At 45.4% G+C, this 17,621-nt stretch overlaps 2 protein-coding genes across 9 annotated transcripts in view; one reads left to right on the top strand and one right to left on the bottom strand.

The window, feature by feature from the left end:
• LOC135900084 (puratrophin-1-like) overlaps positions 1-17,621 on the bottom strand; it is a 716,878-nt gene that overhangs the window by 651,075 nt on the left and 48,182 nt on the right. The window lies entirely within an intron of this gene.
• The window catches only part of LOC135915999 (uncharacterized), a 34,063-nt gene continuing 29,924 nt past the window's right edge, over positions 13,483-17,621 (top strand). For all 5 annotated transcript variants that reach the window (XM_070530828.1, XM_070530829.1, XM_065449197.1 and 2 more), the window contains exon 1: positions 13,483-13,850. In XM_070530828.1, the coding sequence (XP_070386929.1) occupies positions 13,593-13,850 (258 nt within the window). In that variant the 5' untranslated portion in view covers positions 13,483-13,592. The remainder of the gene's footprint in view (positions 13,851-17,621) is intronic.

Genomic DNA, 17,621 nt, shown 5'->3' with positions numbered 1-17,621 from the left:
TATCATTATATTTCGTGCTCACAGTAATACTAACATGCAATTAAACACTTCTGGAAAAACTGCAGTAGCAGAACGAAAACACGCGAGCAACTTGCACAATTGTGCACGAATATTTCGGTGCCCTAAATAGCCCAACAAAAAGTGGCGAAATGAAAGAAGCTGTTTAGATACATTGCTGACCAAACAGGGACGTGCTGTTAGACGAGCCTCTGCTGTACAATGGCATCAACGTACAATTTACATGGTGAAGTCATAAAGAAGACATCTATAGAGGCGAGATCACGTTGGAAGTTCTCAAACCCGAATTTCCACGTACCTTGCCTAAAATATTCAGAGGTTTACTAAGCTTCTGATCTGCTTTCTAAGCGCATCTTCAGACAGTTTGTAAGGCTCAGCCTATATATTAAGGGCTGGTGTCATCAAAGCTGTAATTTCTGATCCACAGGATACGCTCTTGCAAACGCAGTCTTCAGTCTCCTCATGAATGTTTACGCGTCGCTGTCGCACGACCAAGATGTGAGCGTCTTTATCGAGCCAGGATATCGCTGAAACTACGCTGTGACCTCGCAAGGATGCTTCATTCGGACGCAGCGAATAATCTAATCGCACCAGCAGAAGAGCGTTGATCGTGTCACTCACGGTCACGATTTGTGTACTGTACCCTCAGTGATGCAGCGCAGACTGTGCCCCCCCCCCCCCCAAAAAAAAAAGAAAGAATGCTCGGCACGAAACGTAGTAGCAACTACCCACCTCACCGCTCTAGTTAGAGACCGCAACGAAACAGCAGCAAACAGGCGGTCATGCGAGCAAGCAAACCTGTCAGAATAAATGTTCAATTTGCGCGGCCGCCCCCTGCCCAATGAAAAGCGACCGGAAGTGACGGAACGACGCTATATTGTGACTTCGGCGCGCAGCAGGATGGGAAGGCGGAAGCTGTGCCATGCTAGATGAAAAAATGATGAAATGCGTTGTCATGTTTTTGGCTGTGTTCGCGTCTCGCGCTGTGCGAAATAATTTTAAACGTGTGATTAGTTTTGTGCGCGCTGTAGAAAAAGATGTGGCCCGTGCTTTGTGTATTACTTGTGCCCCATTTCAAAGCAAAGCGTTAGTACGCACTGGAAGATAAATCCATGGAGGCTAAAACGAGAAGTTGCAACGTGCCCGGTAGGTAGTACTTAGGTAGTAGGTAGGTAGTACTTAGGTAGTACGGTAGGTAGTGCCCGGTAGGTAGTATTTGTTTGGTGAGTTACGTGTTTTTGTTCGTTCTAGAAGTATCTCACTGTGATCTCGTAGCATAATTCACTAATGTAAGAGCAAGAGCAGCTGCACTCCTAGTAGGGCAAGTTAACTGCCTCGATCGCGCCCCGTGTGACTAATGTTTGTCAAACCTACATTGGGCGTGGTGCACTTGCATAGTTACGCTTTGTTTCTCACTGCTTGAACGTTCACAGATGTGATTCTGATGTGTGTGTGTGTGTGTGTGTGTGTGTGTGTGTGTGTGTGTGTGTGTGTGTGTGTGTGTGTGTGTGTGTGTGCGTGCGTGCGTGTGCGTGTGCGTGTGCGTGTGTGTGTGTGTGTGTGTGTGCCTGCGCCCGGCTCGCTTTGTGTGTGGTGCGTGCGCGCGCGTGCGTACTACATGCCGGTTTGTATGGGCCGGCGTGTTTGCGCTATGGTTTGCGTGTGTCTAGTGCGTACGTGTTTTGTGAGCGCGTTTGTGCGTGCGTGCGTGTGCGCGCATGTTTCTGTGTGGGTCGCTGTGTGTGCATGCACGTGTTAGCGTGTCTGCCTGCGTGTATGTGTGCTTGTTTGTGTTTATCAATGTGCGCGTGCGCGCTTTTGGGTCTGCGCTTTGAGAGTGCGTATATTTGTGTGTGCGTGCGTATGTATTGCGTAAGGTCGGTAGAATTTTGCTCGCAATAAAACACCTCCAATTTGTTGCAGCGAGTGTTCCCGCCTGAAAGCCGAGTTTGGTTTCAAGCCACCCTGGACAACTGCTGTATGAGGCGCCGTTTTTCGGGAGGACCGTGGGAAGGCGTCAGGTATACGCTTCCTCCTTTTTCCCTCCTCTGCCCTGATGAATCCATATCCTTGATTGTTATTGGGAAAGGAACGTTAGGATGGATGGATGGATGGATGTTATGAGCGTCCCCTTTGGAACGGGGCGGTGGCTTGCGCCACCAAGCTCTTGCTACTATGCTGCCTAATATCCTACCTAGGTTAACCAATGAAAACAAAAACAAAAACACTATGAACTACCACGTCCAAATTTTCTGATACCCTATTGCGAACTGTGCTTTTGTACGTCTCCGTCGCGTGCTGCTCAAATAATTTTAAACGTGTGATTAGTTTTGTGCGCGCTGTAGAAAAAGATGTGCCTCTTACTGATGTCTATTGCGGACCTGTTTGCTTTACCACTGCTCCCGCTGAACCCAAGGGCTTCAAGGAGGCCAGTGGTGCCTAAATCGACCGCTGGATAGACGTCTTCACATTCTAATAAAATATGCTCCGTCGTTTCCCTAGCTTTACCGCAGCAAGCACATGCTTCTTCTTCCTTCTTATATCTCGCTTTATAGGTGCGTGTTCTAAGGCATCCCGATCTCGCTTCGAAAAGTAATGAGCTTCCCTTTGAGTTATCATAAATGGTTTCTTTCCTAATTTCGTTTTTTCCCCTTAAGTAGTTACTCATGGCAGGTTTCTTTTCCATTGCCGCCACCCATGAGATTAATTCATCCTCTCTGACTTTCCGCTTGACCTTCTTTGTTGCTGTGTTGCCCACCCCAGAGGCCGCATACTTGCTGGTAAGCTTCCTAGTTCTTTTCCTCCACTGTGAATCAATGTTTTACCTGTACAGATACCTGAACACTCTCCCAGCCCATTTACTTTCCTCCATATTCCTCAGCCGTTCTTCATACTCAATTTTACTGCGAGCTTCCCTCACTTCAAAACTAGTCCAGCCCATATCCCCTTGCACAGCTTCATTTGTAGTCTTCCCGTGAGCGCCCAATGCGAGGCGACCCACTGACCTTTGGTTCCCGTCGAGTCCTGATTGTACCCCTGATTTAAAGCAAACAACCGCATTTCCAAAAGTAAGTCCTGGAACCATCCTGGAACCATCCAGAGCATAAATAAATAAGAAATCTGGTAGTGTGTTTCGCCAGTACACTAATTCTGATCTTAAAAACGTGGATGTCCCACTAGCCTACATTTCCGTTGATGCAGACAACCGCTGAAAGTGTGAATGGTAAGTTATTCGAGGCGTTCTACGTATAAGCAGTTGGCTTCAGGAGCTTTAATGAATTTTGAAAATTTGTGTTGTGCTTTAGAGGTATCATACAAGCTTTTAGGTCTCTCTGGGTAGTTTGTATGTCCTTATAGAGCTGTTGCCTATAGCCCTATTGAAATTCGTAACTACAGTTTGGAGCACTGTGGAAGCTAGAAGGCGTGCCCTGGCTCTCGAGAAAGTGTTTAAGCTGGAAGTGTAGGTTGAGGAGTTTGGGGTTGGTCACACATAGGCCTTTTTATGCGTTAGCAGTCGGAGTCTGTGGTAGAGGGGTGTGTGTGTGTGTGTGCGTGCGCGTGCATGCGTGCGTGCGAATTCGCTCCTCAAAAGGGAGTATGTGTGTAAAATAAGCTACTTCGTTGCTGGTGCTGTTTGCCAAAAATCGGCAAGAAAACACAATAATCAATTTAACTTGAAATAATAAAATATGCAAAGCATGCTGGCACAGTGGTGACAGCAGCATATGAGCATACAGACATGCAGCTGTGTGACAATCTTAATGCATGACTGCAACATCTGGAAGGAGGCTTGCTTCTTTTTCTGTAAGCTGCACAAAGTCCATATTTTGGCTTTTCTCGTGCAAACCAAACGAGGCTCATTGCCAATGATCTTGTTTTTTGTTCTAATAGCATTTGTTTATCTTGAACTTAAAGTGTCGTTTCTCGCAGATCATGCATGTGGTAGCAGCAGTTTACCAATGTCCAGCCTTGGTGCCCTCCATCAAGAGCGAGCCACTTGCGTTTGCCTTCAGACAGATGGTTGATGTCTTGGACGCAGTTGTGAAGGTAATATTGTAAGTAGATATAGGTGTGCAGTGTAATATAATAAGTCAAGTTATAATTTAAAACTTTGAGGCTCCTTGGTGGCCTAAGCTTGATATCGTGTGCAGTTGTGTGTGGTTTTAAACATTGCCGATGGTACCGTGCATACTGCATGTATGACTGCTGATCCAAAGTGCATGCTTGCATTTTCTTAATGGCCTTTCTTAATGAGGATTTTCTTTATGTAAGAATATTCACGGAATGGGGCATTGCAGCATCATATTCATCATTGTGCATTCAGTGCTAATTTCGTATAACCTTCCTTCTACCAATTTATTTGCAAGAATGGAATACTTGTTTACTGTCTGCAACGAGCTTATTTTCTCATTGCATTGCACTCTTCTACCTTTAATTTATTCCCATATAAATATCAGAACCCTAAACGTTGAGCTGTTTTTATTTTGAATACAATACCAAATCGAAATGCGCCGGATTGCTATCTAGAGTGTAAGGGACTTGGAAAAATTACAAGAAATTAGGACCTCTTGTTGGCGTTAAAAAACGTTTCAGCAGGCAATGCACCTATTTCTTGTGCTGAGCTAGCTGCTCATGAAAAGTGCAAGAATATTTCATTTCACACAATTTTGCAGTAAATAGCAGGCCTATCATTGTCTCTAAGCACAACCTTTGTTCATTTGCATTATGAAAATCAGTCTCGTGCTTAATTTGGGACAAGTCTTGAAAAATGAATGTTTCATAATTTTGAAACCACGAAGTATTGGTTGGGGCTAGACAGTTTTCAGACTTGACCATGTCGAACCTAGCCATTGCTAGATGAAAAAAAAACATGCACAGGAGCACTCATTCAATCAAATGCAATGCTTGTGGTCATTTTCCACGTGGCAAAATGTACTTTTAAGCGAGAGAGGGCGGGTAGCCAATTTACCACTATTGCGACTCGTGCAGGTAGTGGCAACACAGGATGAGAAATGGTTGTGGCTCTACGGTTCATTGAATATGTGAACAGTTATATACAATCCCCCCTCCAGTGAGGGGTAGCTGTGCAATATGTTTCGGGTGGAAAAGATGATTGTTTTAGGAGACAAGAAATTTCAGGCTATAATTGAGAGGCTACAGAAAGAATGACCATGTAAATAGTCGCAGACCAACATAAACTGCGTAGGAGTGATGTCACAGGTTAGAGCGTGAAGTAGAAATTGGGAGCATGAGGAAGCATCATAAGTTTAAATAAGGGAATACTACTTGTCAGCGTATTGCCGAGCTAAACCATTGAAAGAAGGGGGCGTGCTCTGGGGAAAATAGTTGGCAACACATGCTAAAATTTTCAGAAAAGTATGCCAAATGGCCAATTATTAATAAATTAGTAAATAAGACATACACAATAAGTTTTAGGATACAAAAAGGGCCTAATAAACTGCATTGGATGTCGTTGGGCTGGATGCATGTATTGCAGGGCAAATGAGAATGCTAGTGGGGGTTTCCTCATTTTCATTTTGTGTGCACTCTCTGTAAAACAGTACTCTTTGTCTCTTATGTAATAATGTTCTGTAAACACAATTATTTTTTCATGTCTTGTGCATCTCAGTCTCAATGCACCATATCCCATAAGTTTGTCAGCTGCTGTGCTTATAAGTGTAATGCACAGATATATTCCAGATTTCATAATGTCAATTTTTATACTAAGGTCGCATACACGCTCCTGGACAAATGTCTGCTGTTGAGAGATGTCGTTGGTAGTGTCTATAAATTTTATTCATTCATATTTTCTATGGTGAAAAGGCTATTGTAAATTTATTTGCTTTTGCTGTTGCATGTGCCATGTTGTACTCACAATGAAATAGTGGTTTAGTGTTCTTTGCAACAAGTGATTCCTAAATTTGCAAAATAGAAATTTCTCCTACCTTTCAATTGTCTTGCCCAGTTATACCTAAGTTGTGCAATGTGCCCGGTACCATAATTAAGATTGTTGCCTTATGAAATTTTCCGCAGTGTACATGTGTAATTGTACAAACTGAACTCTCATGATTCCCTTCTTATTTTGCTAATGCAGGATGCAAGACTCCAGCATAGCCACATGCTGCATTTATTGGTCAAGATGCTCAGAGAATGGAGTTCCGGCACCCCGTGGTTAAACGTGAACAGTATTTGTGTTTTCTTTTTGAAAGCTAAATGCCACTTGCTGCATAAAGTGCATTTTTGCAGCTGAAAGGTGTACCATATCTTTTCTAATTTTCAATCAATGAATATACACTGTTCAGTATATTTATACTTTTTGACACAACCATTTCTTGCCGGCAAATGTTAACAGTGTGATGTTTAACTTGAACTTATTCATCAGTGCCTGTGCCTGTGTTTTTAGTAACCAGAGTATGGCTGATTTAATAAACCATGTTGGCTCATTTGCATACTCGCATGCTGCAGCAAGCCCTAATCTTGCATTACCGCATCTAAGTGCAAATAATTTGGAAATTTACAATATATTTTAAAGCACTCCAACATTTGTGCTAAGCAAAATAGTTTAATCAACAGTGGTTTGTTTTTATCAGGCCTCCATTGATTCTGCATTTTGCACCCAAACAGTAGTAAATGTGGCATATTCAGTCTTTTGTTTTATAGTAAGAAAAGAACGCATTTTCCAACTACATATTGTATAACAGGCTAGTGCTTTCGGGTTACCAAACAAATTGAAAGAAACCGGCATTGTAATTAGAAAATCTGCTACACAGCACTTTTAGCCCAGAGAACTCTTGGTTCAATAAAGAAAGAAAACGATTTAGGCACTAAAAATTCTACATATTTGTGCTCAAGTAATCTTGTTGGAAACAGAAAATGAGCAATAATGCTCTTGGCTAAAACATTATTTAAAGCACTTCTATGCGTGGGAAGTATTGTTCCAATCTCAAAAATGTTGACCAGTTATGCCTTACATCGACTTTCTGAACTATTCATAATGCGTTACCATGACATTGGTGTACAAAATAACAGGTGTGTTTCTTGTGTGTTTGCTCAGCATTTCATTTACTTCCCTAATTGACCTTTGCAATATCCTTATTTAAGGCATCAAAACTTGAATTTTCGTTCATTGGAGCTTAATAGTGAAAGTTTGACTTTATGTGGCCCAAAACACGGTGAGGTCAACTCAGGCTCTTTCAGTGCTGCTATACATAGTTTCTTCTCTATAATAACAGATTTGATCAATACATATATTTTTAATTACGTTTGTCTGAAATGTACATGTTCTTGTAGTTAACAATGTGTTTGGTGATTGTACATGCTTAGATTTCATATGATTTATGTATATCTTGTACTCTGTATTGTAGCATGCAATAAATACATTTATATTTTTCGTGAAAATGCAGCGTGTTTTACCAGTATGTGTTGCATGTTATACGGATCTGGAAATCGTGATAACTTTTGGTGTTGACATACATGCTCAAAAGTGGCAAATTTGCTAGGCTAGGTTACATGCTAGGCATGTGATGTGATCCACGAGTATAGGTGTGTATGCCCATCGAAGCTTCAAGGCCGTCTGTTGGACGGTGCGTTTGGTAGCCGAACTTGAACCTCTGGCACACACGAGAGTTCGGCGTGGATTGCTGTACATAGTAGTAATTGAAGGCGTGTGCTGCCGAACCTGCCTTCCATGCACACCAGAAATAAAAGAGTGTACACCCTTCCAACACCCACATAGATGGGTGTTAATGTGGGCTAGACCCTTACACCCTAAATTTATTATGCTGGACACCCTTCCTCTAGGGTGCGATAATTGCACCCCAACTGTAGGGTGTAAGCAACAGCACCTTTAGGGTGTTCGCCTGGCGACAAACTGATTTACACCCTTAAGGGTGTTAAAATGTTTAGTGTGTGCGGGCCAGTTTTTGAGTAGAGATTTTGCTTTGTCAGTCAGTAACTGGCCGTAATAGTGCCATGTTGTGATCGTGCAAAAGACTACAGAAAAGGAGCATTATGTAAGGCGTAAAGCGGCCGCAGGTTGAGAGTGCGGATTGCTGAAGCGCGACGCATGCACGGGGTGCGGTAAAATGCGCGTAGTTATCAGGGTTTCAAGTTTTGACTGCGTAAAAGTATGTGCTAGTGGTTTCGCGGGTTCATTTACATACCTGCTGGATACATTTGTTCGGCTGGCACGTTAAAGATTGCAGCTATCTGGGCCAGCAATGCCTAGCAACTGGGCCGCTTCTGCTCTGCGCCTTTTACAGATGTGTGTAGCTGATGCCCGGATTCTGGCGGCCATGAGCAACGTTTTCACACGTAGACGGTATTGATAATGTGAACAACGTACTGGTAGTTTTCGCAGTATTTATTATAGTGCAAGAAGTGGGAATTTGATAGCAAGAACGAACTTGATGGGAAAACTGGACAGAGGTTCCGAAAATAATTATCCCCCCCCCCCCATCAGCACCAGTAACACTTTTGCTTAAGTGCTAGTTTTATATATGTATACTGCGTGCGTATGTATTCTTATACGTTGCAAGTTCTTGCAGGAAAGCAGTGTTCGTATAACTGGAACATAGAAAAAAAAAGCAATTCTGTGGTTTTGCGTGCCAGAAGCACGACCTGATTATGAAGCACGCCGCAGTGGGGGACTGTAGATTAATTTTGACCCCCTGGGGCTTTTTAACGCGCTGCCAAAGCAGGGGACACGGGTGTTTTTGCATTTCGCCCCCATCGAAATGCGCCTGCCACGGCCGCGATTTGAACCCGCGACCTGCTGCTTAGCAGCGCTACACAAAAGCCACTGAGCAACCACGGTGGATATAGCGACAGAGAGAACAATAGGCTTGTCATACCAAACAGTCTTCAAATGGGTTTAATAAATGTGCCCATCAGTCTTGCAGAAAAGGAAAGGATACAGCACTGATACACAGTCTACTGAGCTGTCAGGCTCGCACAAGCAATTAAACCCCAAGAAAAAAGGAGGAATTATTATTAAAGCCAATTGCAGCAGATGCACTAATTTTTGTCGTGCTGCTGGAATGCAAACTTACATAACTGTTCTACGCGCTGCTACCACGGCAACTCCGCACTCCATAATGAAAAAAAAGCGAAATTATTTGTCGCAAGAGATGGAAGGCAATGTATGACGGATGTGATACCCGTTTACTTAATCGGACGCATAAAAATGTTAACGTTAAGCAGTAAAAGTGTTCAATCTTATCAGGGGGCCTGTGGTCTTTTGCGGCCTTTTTCTACTATGATAATCCTGCAGACAAAACGTAGCCGCTGCTCATCCCTCCAATACCGAGGACGCGTCCGGCAGCAGCCAGGATAGAGGCGAAATGCAAGAGGCCCGTAGGCAGATTCCTCGAAGGCGTTTCGTGATAGCTTCTCGCACGGGCGCGGCATGCTGCAGAAGTGGTGCGGCGCTTTTTTTCGTTGCGGGGTGCTTCTCTAGTCGCGACAATATATTGCCTTTTTTACAAGTACTGCTCCAGGGAGGCTAACTTAGGCATCAGTGGAGCACCTAATATTATAATAATGGAGGCGGTGCAGCGAACGTTCGCATATAAAATTAGTAATTCGCGATAGCGGACAGCCGAGATTATACCCCCCTGACACGCACAGGCATCGGCGAGCCACAACCAGAGGACCAGCCCTTGTTCTAGCTTTGGTGTTGCCGTTGCCGCTTTGGTGTCCTTGAGACGCCGTCAATAAGGCACGTTGTTACAACTAGTAAATAAAATCTAATAAAGAAATACATATACGCCCAGGCGCCAATTCCTGACGCAGCGCTACCGCACCCGCGGGAGGAGCATTACGGGACGTCAACGAGAAATTAACCGGCGCATGTAGTGTACGATCACAGAGCATCTTAAACATCCTCAGGAGATCTAAATAAATTTATCCAGAGCCATCCACTACGACTTCCCTCATTGGCTTAGTCGCTTCGGCACGTTAAAAGCGGTAAACGCCACAAACCAAATCAATACATGCAGGCGTACATTGAAGGTAAACGACTGCATTCGTAAGCCTTAGTGAGTCTTGCAAAAGCATCGAGGATGTGGGAGCTGGGGGAGCTGAAAAAAAATTGCCTGATTAAAGTCCCTTTTATGTCACACGCCTGCTACAGATGCAAGCACTTTCGTGGCGAAAAAGAACTCTTATAAAACAAAGCAAGCATATTCGAAAAAAGTCAACATAAACGCGCTAAAATCTGCGCACAGCGTAGACACATGCGCAAGCACTTTGTTTAACGGACAGGCATAAACTAGGTTCAAAGGCGAGGTAATGAAGGACCGTGGCACTTCACATAGCCGTGCGTCTTTTGCAACCTCCTTTAAGGCAGCCCGCCCGACGCTATGCATCCACGCATTTCTTTGTGCGTTGCGCTCGCCGGATGGTCAACAAAATTTATTTTGCACTCGCCTCGGTTGCGGCAACAGAAGGCGCAGCGGCACGGCATCACAATGAAGTTCTCGTCCCTAACACGCTTCATTTCGTCCGCTAACGCACACGTTCAATTCGTTTGCACTTACTTTTGTCGCATGGGGTCGACAATGGCGGTCGGAGCGTGCTAGAAAGGAAGAATATACAAAAGCCCAACGCCGCTTCCACGTGACACGGATTGGCGAATGGGGGAGCGGAGGAGGCTGGGGCGACAGGAGGAGCCGAGGAGGAAACGTCGGGGACAGTGGGGTGGCGGTAAGATTCAGGTGTTTTATTTGTCTACTGTGGGCGGGATGAAAGTTATTGACGTACTGAACAAACAGCGCAGACCTACGATAACAACACACGGGTGCTGTATCAACTAGTGGTTTCATTCTAGCAACGCCACTATATAAAATAAAAAGGCTGAACTCAAGAATGATACTGAACGTCATGAAAGAGCACAACCAAAGCAGTGAGTTATCAGGCGCCGAATGAGGCAAGAGCTACGGCCGGCCGGCAGCCATCATTAGCGCCACCTATTACGCGCCATCTATCACGCGGGCAAACTGAAGACACTTCTAAACAAGAAAAAGCGAGCAAAAAAACTAAGAGGTAGGGGTAACAAAGGGCACAGGTGAACAACTAATAACCCAGAATACAACAAAAGCAAAAGTAAAGGTGACAACGGTGACTGTCATGAGTCACCGACAATGCACATGCAAATATGGGAAGACGACTCCGGTCGGCGAGACTGAGAGTCAACAAGTGGCGCGAGAAGCGCGTGAAGCTCGAGCAAAAAAAAAAAAAGAAATTAAGGCAGGAGGACACGAAGGCGGCTGGGCTGGCATTGCTGACGCGGACGAGGAGTAGGGCAGAATCCGAGACTACGAATCCCTTGACTATGACAAGAGGGCGCTGTTACGAAGGTTCCGACTCACAGCGCAAGGTTTTCGCGAGAGATTCCGAAACTGCAAGCCGGAAGACGCGGACACGGGCAAACAATGTGTGCCGCCTGTCATTATTTTGACCGGTGGATGAATCGATATCGCGAAGACTTACGAGGGGGTTCGCGATTGCATGGTTGGTGAGCAATTGTCGGCTTGCTGTAGCCCTAATCCGTGTGTTTTCCTCAAGGAAAGAAAGCTGGTTTCACTCAGCGATGTAGCGGTACATGCTGATCAATTTTTGGAGGCACCGGGACTGAGAAACCCAGGAAAAATGAAAGAGAACCTAGTCCGAGGGAACAAGAAGAAAGGGGCTTAACCTAGGGGCCCGGTTTTTGTTAATCATAAGGAGCCAACAAACATTGACACCAAGGACAACATGGAGGAAATTACTTGTACTTACTAAATGACTTAACGAAATGATAAGTTAATGGAAATGAAGGTGGATGAAAAAAACAACTTGCCGCAGGTAGGGAACGATCCCACTTCTTCGCATTACGCGTGTGATACTTTAACCAATTGCGCTACTGCAGCGCCGTTTCCCCATCCACTTTCTTGGGTATTCGTGTGTTACTACGAGAAGTAACCTTGGAAGTGTCCGAGTCCGAAGGAAATTAGAAGAGCCATAATACCAGCCTCAGGGAACGGTGCGTCCGCCCCAGTTAAGGTGTTTGCTCTGCAACCATACCAGGCCACGCGCTGTAAACTGCCACATAGGGAACAGCCGCCCCCCCCCCCCCCCCTCTAAAAAATAAAGAATTAGTGTGTCAAATATGTAATAGAAAGGGCCACAGTGCAGCATCCGAGAAAAACAGCGTGCCTAATAGGCAAGTGCGGAGAAGCCATCCTGGAACCGAACTGTATAGAGTCGAACCAAACTCAAGAGAGAGAGAGATTCGTGCTTCTAGTGTGAAAGGTGGGGCTAAGTGCAGCGCGGTAGCTGTCTCTCCATAGACGACACCTCAACCGCACTGCACAAGGGGGAAGTGAGGGAAAAGTGGGGTGGCAGCAGCAGCAGCGACAGTAGAGGATGCCTAGGCGCGTCACGAGACAAGCTCAATGGCGGTCGGCAAGACCGGCATCATCGGCGAAGGTTAGCAGAGCGCGGAACAGCACCCTGAGAGGGAAGTTGCAGCCCGAAGGGTGCAGAATGTTCCACCACCGACTAAGGGAGGTTATACTGACGGTAGAACGAACGGGAAACGAGAGAAAAGTGGAAAGAAGGCGAGTCACTGAAGGCAGACTTTTCGGCTGCAGTGGGGACAACTACCACAGATAATAGTAGTAAAGAAAGGCAGGCAGTTAATGCGCCTTTAATTTGCACAAAACTACGAATTCCACTTTCAGAGTTAGCCAAGCAGTAGAGAGAAGACAAGTCCCTGTGGTATACATTTGGCAGAATTGGCTGTGTACCAATAAGAGAAGGGAAGCTAGCCACACTACAATATACAAAGTAAAATGTGAGGTATAGGAGACATTTGAGCAGTAGAGGCAAGCTGGCAATAGAGCTAATAACGCTGGTGAAGCATCGGATGAGTATTGAACCATCAACACGATAATGGAATTTATGCACACAAAGGGATCAAGCGCCGTATAAGAACAAAGAACTACCAAAGAACTAACAAAAGAGGTGTTTTGGCCCGACATCCATAGAGACGCGAAGAAGTTTGCCGAGTAGTGTTGCAGGCACAGCCTCGAAAAACGGGCTATGAGAAATGTAAGTAATAAAAAGGTATAGATTGAAATTTTTAGGTTAAGCTTTTGAATTGTATTATTTATTTATTTGTGTGGCAAGCGGACTCCTGCCATGTGGTATAGAAGTGACATATGGACAGTGGACGCGGAGTGGCGCTGTGATTTTCCTTATAAATTTGGTGCGAGAAGTCAGAGGTGTGTGATGAGCAGTCTTTTTGTGCAAAAAAAAAACACTCTTCACATGGGGGCCCACGTCACGCGTTACCGACAATGCAGGCGCAAATATGTGAAGACGACGACGAAGCCGGTCGGCGAAACCGAGAGTGAGCGCGTGGCGCGAGAAGCGCGTGAAGCGCGAGAAAAAAAGAATAAAAGAAGGAGACGAAGGCGGCTGGGCTTCCATTGCTGACGTGGCCGAGGAGCTGTGCTCTGGAGACGGGAAGCGGCAGCTTCGAGGACCACGACCCGGTGGGGGGACGCCTGAGAATTGGCTATTGCACCCCGATGACGTTGCCGCGGCAGTGCTCCACGGCCCCGGACCAGTACCACGCTGCTGTAACCAGCCCAGTGCCACGGAGGCGATCGCCTGGCCACGTAACCGGCACAACGCCCGACAGGCCTAGGCCCCGTCCTGTGCCACGCGGGTCTCGGAAGGGCACCACAACCTCGCCGCTGGCAAAGATCAACGCCCACGCCGCGTCGGAACCGCGCAGGCCAACGTCATACGCCACGCTGGGCCGAAGTCCGACACGACTGGTTACGGTTAGAGCGTTCGATTTCTCGTGACTTCGTGTTACTGGTTTAGTCAAACGGAGGAATAGGATATTTTAATAGGACGTTCTGGCGGGCTAATTGGTTCATAGCTTTAGACGCTTCTTATAGCTGCGCGAAAAAAACGAGGACAAAAGACGCCACACCACGAGCGCAGTGGTGTGGTGTATGTTTCTTCCTTGTGTCCTCGTTTTTGCGCGCAGTTATAAGAAACGCGTGACGAATAATGTATAGCCGAGGTCACGTTTGTTTTTCATGTATATAGCTAGTTTCGAGAATATCTCGTGTGTCTATAGAGTTTATGGTATGTCAGGTAACTTGGCTGTTTACTTGTTTGGGCTACAATTTTTTCTTTACAGAAATGTTTTTTAACGTGTTCGCATTGCGTCTCTGTTCATTTGTGGAGCGCTGAAATTCGTGACAGTGATTAGCAGCGTGGTGGGTGGCAATGTGGGTAAAACCAAACGGATCATAGTTGTCGAAATATAGAATCTTTGTAATGCAGTAAAACAGACGGCGCGCCAACAAAAGCGGCACCGCTTTTAATAATACGCGCTTCCCAAATCTCACGTACTCGCTGTTGGAATATTTACGAATTGCGCAAGCCCTATCAAGAGGTGAACACTCACGCGTGTTACCATGCATTGTTAAGGTGCTCCTTGTCGCACCTTTAAGCGAGCTAGAATGTTGACAAAGCCTCACGTTTCGACACCTTGTCGTTTCTCGTGCACAAGCTTTTCACAAGTCTAGGAAATATGATACACGTGTTCTCGTAGTCCTGTTGCCTACGCTGTTTGTTCAGTATGCGATTTTCAACCAGCTTTCCCCAGTTACTCATAAAAGTTATCGCATATTGATGCGAAAGCGTCCATTGAGAAAAAAAGCCAGCGTCTGTCGTCCGTAGCAGCGAAACAGCACCTAAACTCGTATTGGCATTGGCTGCGACGCTACCTCACGAGCTCCGCCTCGACGGAGCACAGCGCGTGAAAGAGAACACCCGCTGTGACGCTAGCGCACCAGGTGTTGCGTGAATGGAGAGGGCTTCGTCACGACGCCGGGTTACTCTCGCTCTCGCGTTCGGCACGAGCGCTCTTCACTCTAAGAACAGTTTACACCCTTTGGCTTGCCCCTTCTGCCACACAAAAATAATCGTCATCTGCCTTGATGCGTTTCCTTTCTTTATCGCTGCAAGCCCGGAACTTTCCAGTGACGAACGGCACGCGCGTTAACAGAAGAGGCACTCCAAAGGGTGTAAACTGTTCTATGCTGATAACGCGCGTGCCGTTCGTTACTGGAAAGTTCCGGGCTCGCAGCGATAAAGAAAGGAAACGCATCAAGGCAGATGACGATTATTCTTGTGTGGCAGAAGGGGCAAACCAAAGGGTGTAAACTTTTCTTAGAGTGTTCGACGGAGAAGAGCGATAGCAGGACTGTGTACTCCGCTTCATGACCTTATGATACTTGGACCAAAATTTCCACTATCGAACCCGGCGTGACGAAAGCAGTGACGTCAAAATCACCGCCGCTTACTCGGGAAAATAGTGCAATGCCGGGCTGACCTGCGGCGGAGGTGCAGCTCGCCATTGAGGGGCCCACATGTACAGCTTCGCTGGTCATTCTTCTTCACAAAGTGGAAGGGCACTGAGTTCTTTTGCTTCAATTTCTGTTTCATCGTGTACTTTACACAACGGCAAGCATTGAAAAAGGTGTCGTATTTTTTACTGGTGACTATGCCATTCAACGACCAAATCAAATAAGACAGCATTCATCATCATTTATTGTCCCTTAAGGACCCATTTCAGGGTACTACATAAGGGGGTGGCGCGAATGCATCAATAAACACTATGGTTATTATACATACATATTTCTATGGGTTAATCGAAAGTTCTCAATGTTCGCACCCCTACTTAATAACGTAACTTCGTAGACGCGCCGGAGGACAGCTCGCGTCAAGCCACTAGCCATTCCGGCTTCTCTTTAGCAAATGCATCACGACGACGGCGAAAATCTCTTGGAGTGTCCATCAAATTTCTGTCGCAATAAAGATATTAAATACATGTCTTTAAAGATACCTGTAGAACGGCCGCCTGAGTACTATGCCAATGTAGCCTAGCGGTGATCGATTGATGGCTTTGAGACCTCTTGGCTACGAGCGCCAGGGGCCTGTCACTAGCAGCCTTATTGCGGTGTTAGCCTGCAAATTTTCACTCGAACAGCGTGATCCACCAAACTGAACCTGTGCGTGCCACAAGTTACCGGAAGCTTTCGGCGATGACTAGCGCGTTTGCTTGTTTCTAATTTTTGTGTTTAGTCTGTCTTCTATATCTGTCAATCAGTTTAAAGTTTTCATCTGACCGTGCTCCAATTATTCAACGCCAATTCAAATTATCAAGCACACGAACTTGTCTAGCGGATCTTTGCTGCGCGCAGGCATACTTGCTTGTCACCAGCGTCTACCCGTGCACTCATAAATTGCAGCACGCAAAGCGAAATCACAGTTCGAAAGCCTAGATTTGTAGTTTGTGATTTTACATTAGTAAGATAATTACACATTCCATGTTGAACATTAAGAAGCGAGAATCGGCCTTATGAGTTTTCACATTGGTAGGGCCAGCATGCCGTATGATATTGCAGCACCGATACCTTTTGTTGAAAGTTAGGAGCGAACAAGATTCACTGTTCGCTAATTGCACAACTTACGGTACACGGGTCATAGACAGTGTTCGTTGACAATCGCGCAGTATGTATAATTTCTGCAGGTCGAGCATATTTTAACTTCCATTAGCGTCCCCACGATTTGTATAGCCAGAGGGAACGGGTCTAAGTACTATCACAAAATCATAATGTTTATATATAAATACGCACGGTATGACCAGTTCTACGTTTTACGGAAATTAAGAAAGATCGGCTGTTTCAGGTACTATCATTGTAATCTTTGAGCTGGAATATTCAGAGAGGCGGACATTATTTGCACGTGTAATAGAAACAAATATTCATATAACAACTGAAAATTCACTAAATAAGTCCCTAATTATTTTACGTCACATTGGAATTTACTAATTGTAAACAGTGAGTTTGCAAGGTGTATCAACTTGAAATGAATTGCCAGGATGACACCAGTTTTGAGATCGTCGTCATCATCATCATCCTATTTTATGTACACTGCAGGACGAAGGCCTCTCCCTGCGATCTCCAATTACCCATGTCCTGCGCTAACCGATTCCAACTAGCACCCGCGAATTTCCTAATTTCGTCGCACCACCTAGCCTTCAGCCGTCCTCTACCGCACTTCCCTTCTCTTGGTACCCATTGTGTCACCCTAATGGTCCAACGGTTATCTAATCTGCGCATTACATGGCCTGCCCAGCGCCATTTCTTTCTCTTAATGTCAATTAGAATATCGTCTATACATGAATACTTTGTTTAGCGCAAAACAACATACACAAGAAAGACGACAGGACAAGGCACTTTGTCCTTGTCCGCCGTGTCTTGTCGTCTTTCTTGTGTCTGTTGTCTTGCGCTAAACAAAGTATTCATGGATTCGCACCAACTAGCCCGCCGACGCATTGTGCTCGTCTATACATTATTTGCGCTCTGATCCAAACCGATATTTCTGATATTATTTCCCAAAGTGTCGGGTGAGATACATGCGTGTTCCAGTTACTTTAGTGCTTCAATGCATGAAGGAGCGTTTTGTTAAAAAGAAGTGGAACAACGCATTTTTACGGCGAGTTTGATGACGCATATCTGCGAACTGGTGTC

This window comes from Dermacentor albipictus, chromosome 1 (assembly GCF_038994185.2).
Source record: "Dermacentor albipictus isolate Rhodes 1998 colony chromosome 1, USDA_Dalb.pri_finalv2, whole genome shotgun sequence".
In the NCBI taxonomy this organism is placed as follows: Eukaryota; Metazoa; Arthropoda; class Arachnida; order Ixodida; family Ixodidae; genus Dermacentor; species Dermacentor albipictus.
This window is presented reverse-complemented; position numbering and strand designations above follow the sequence as displayed.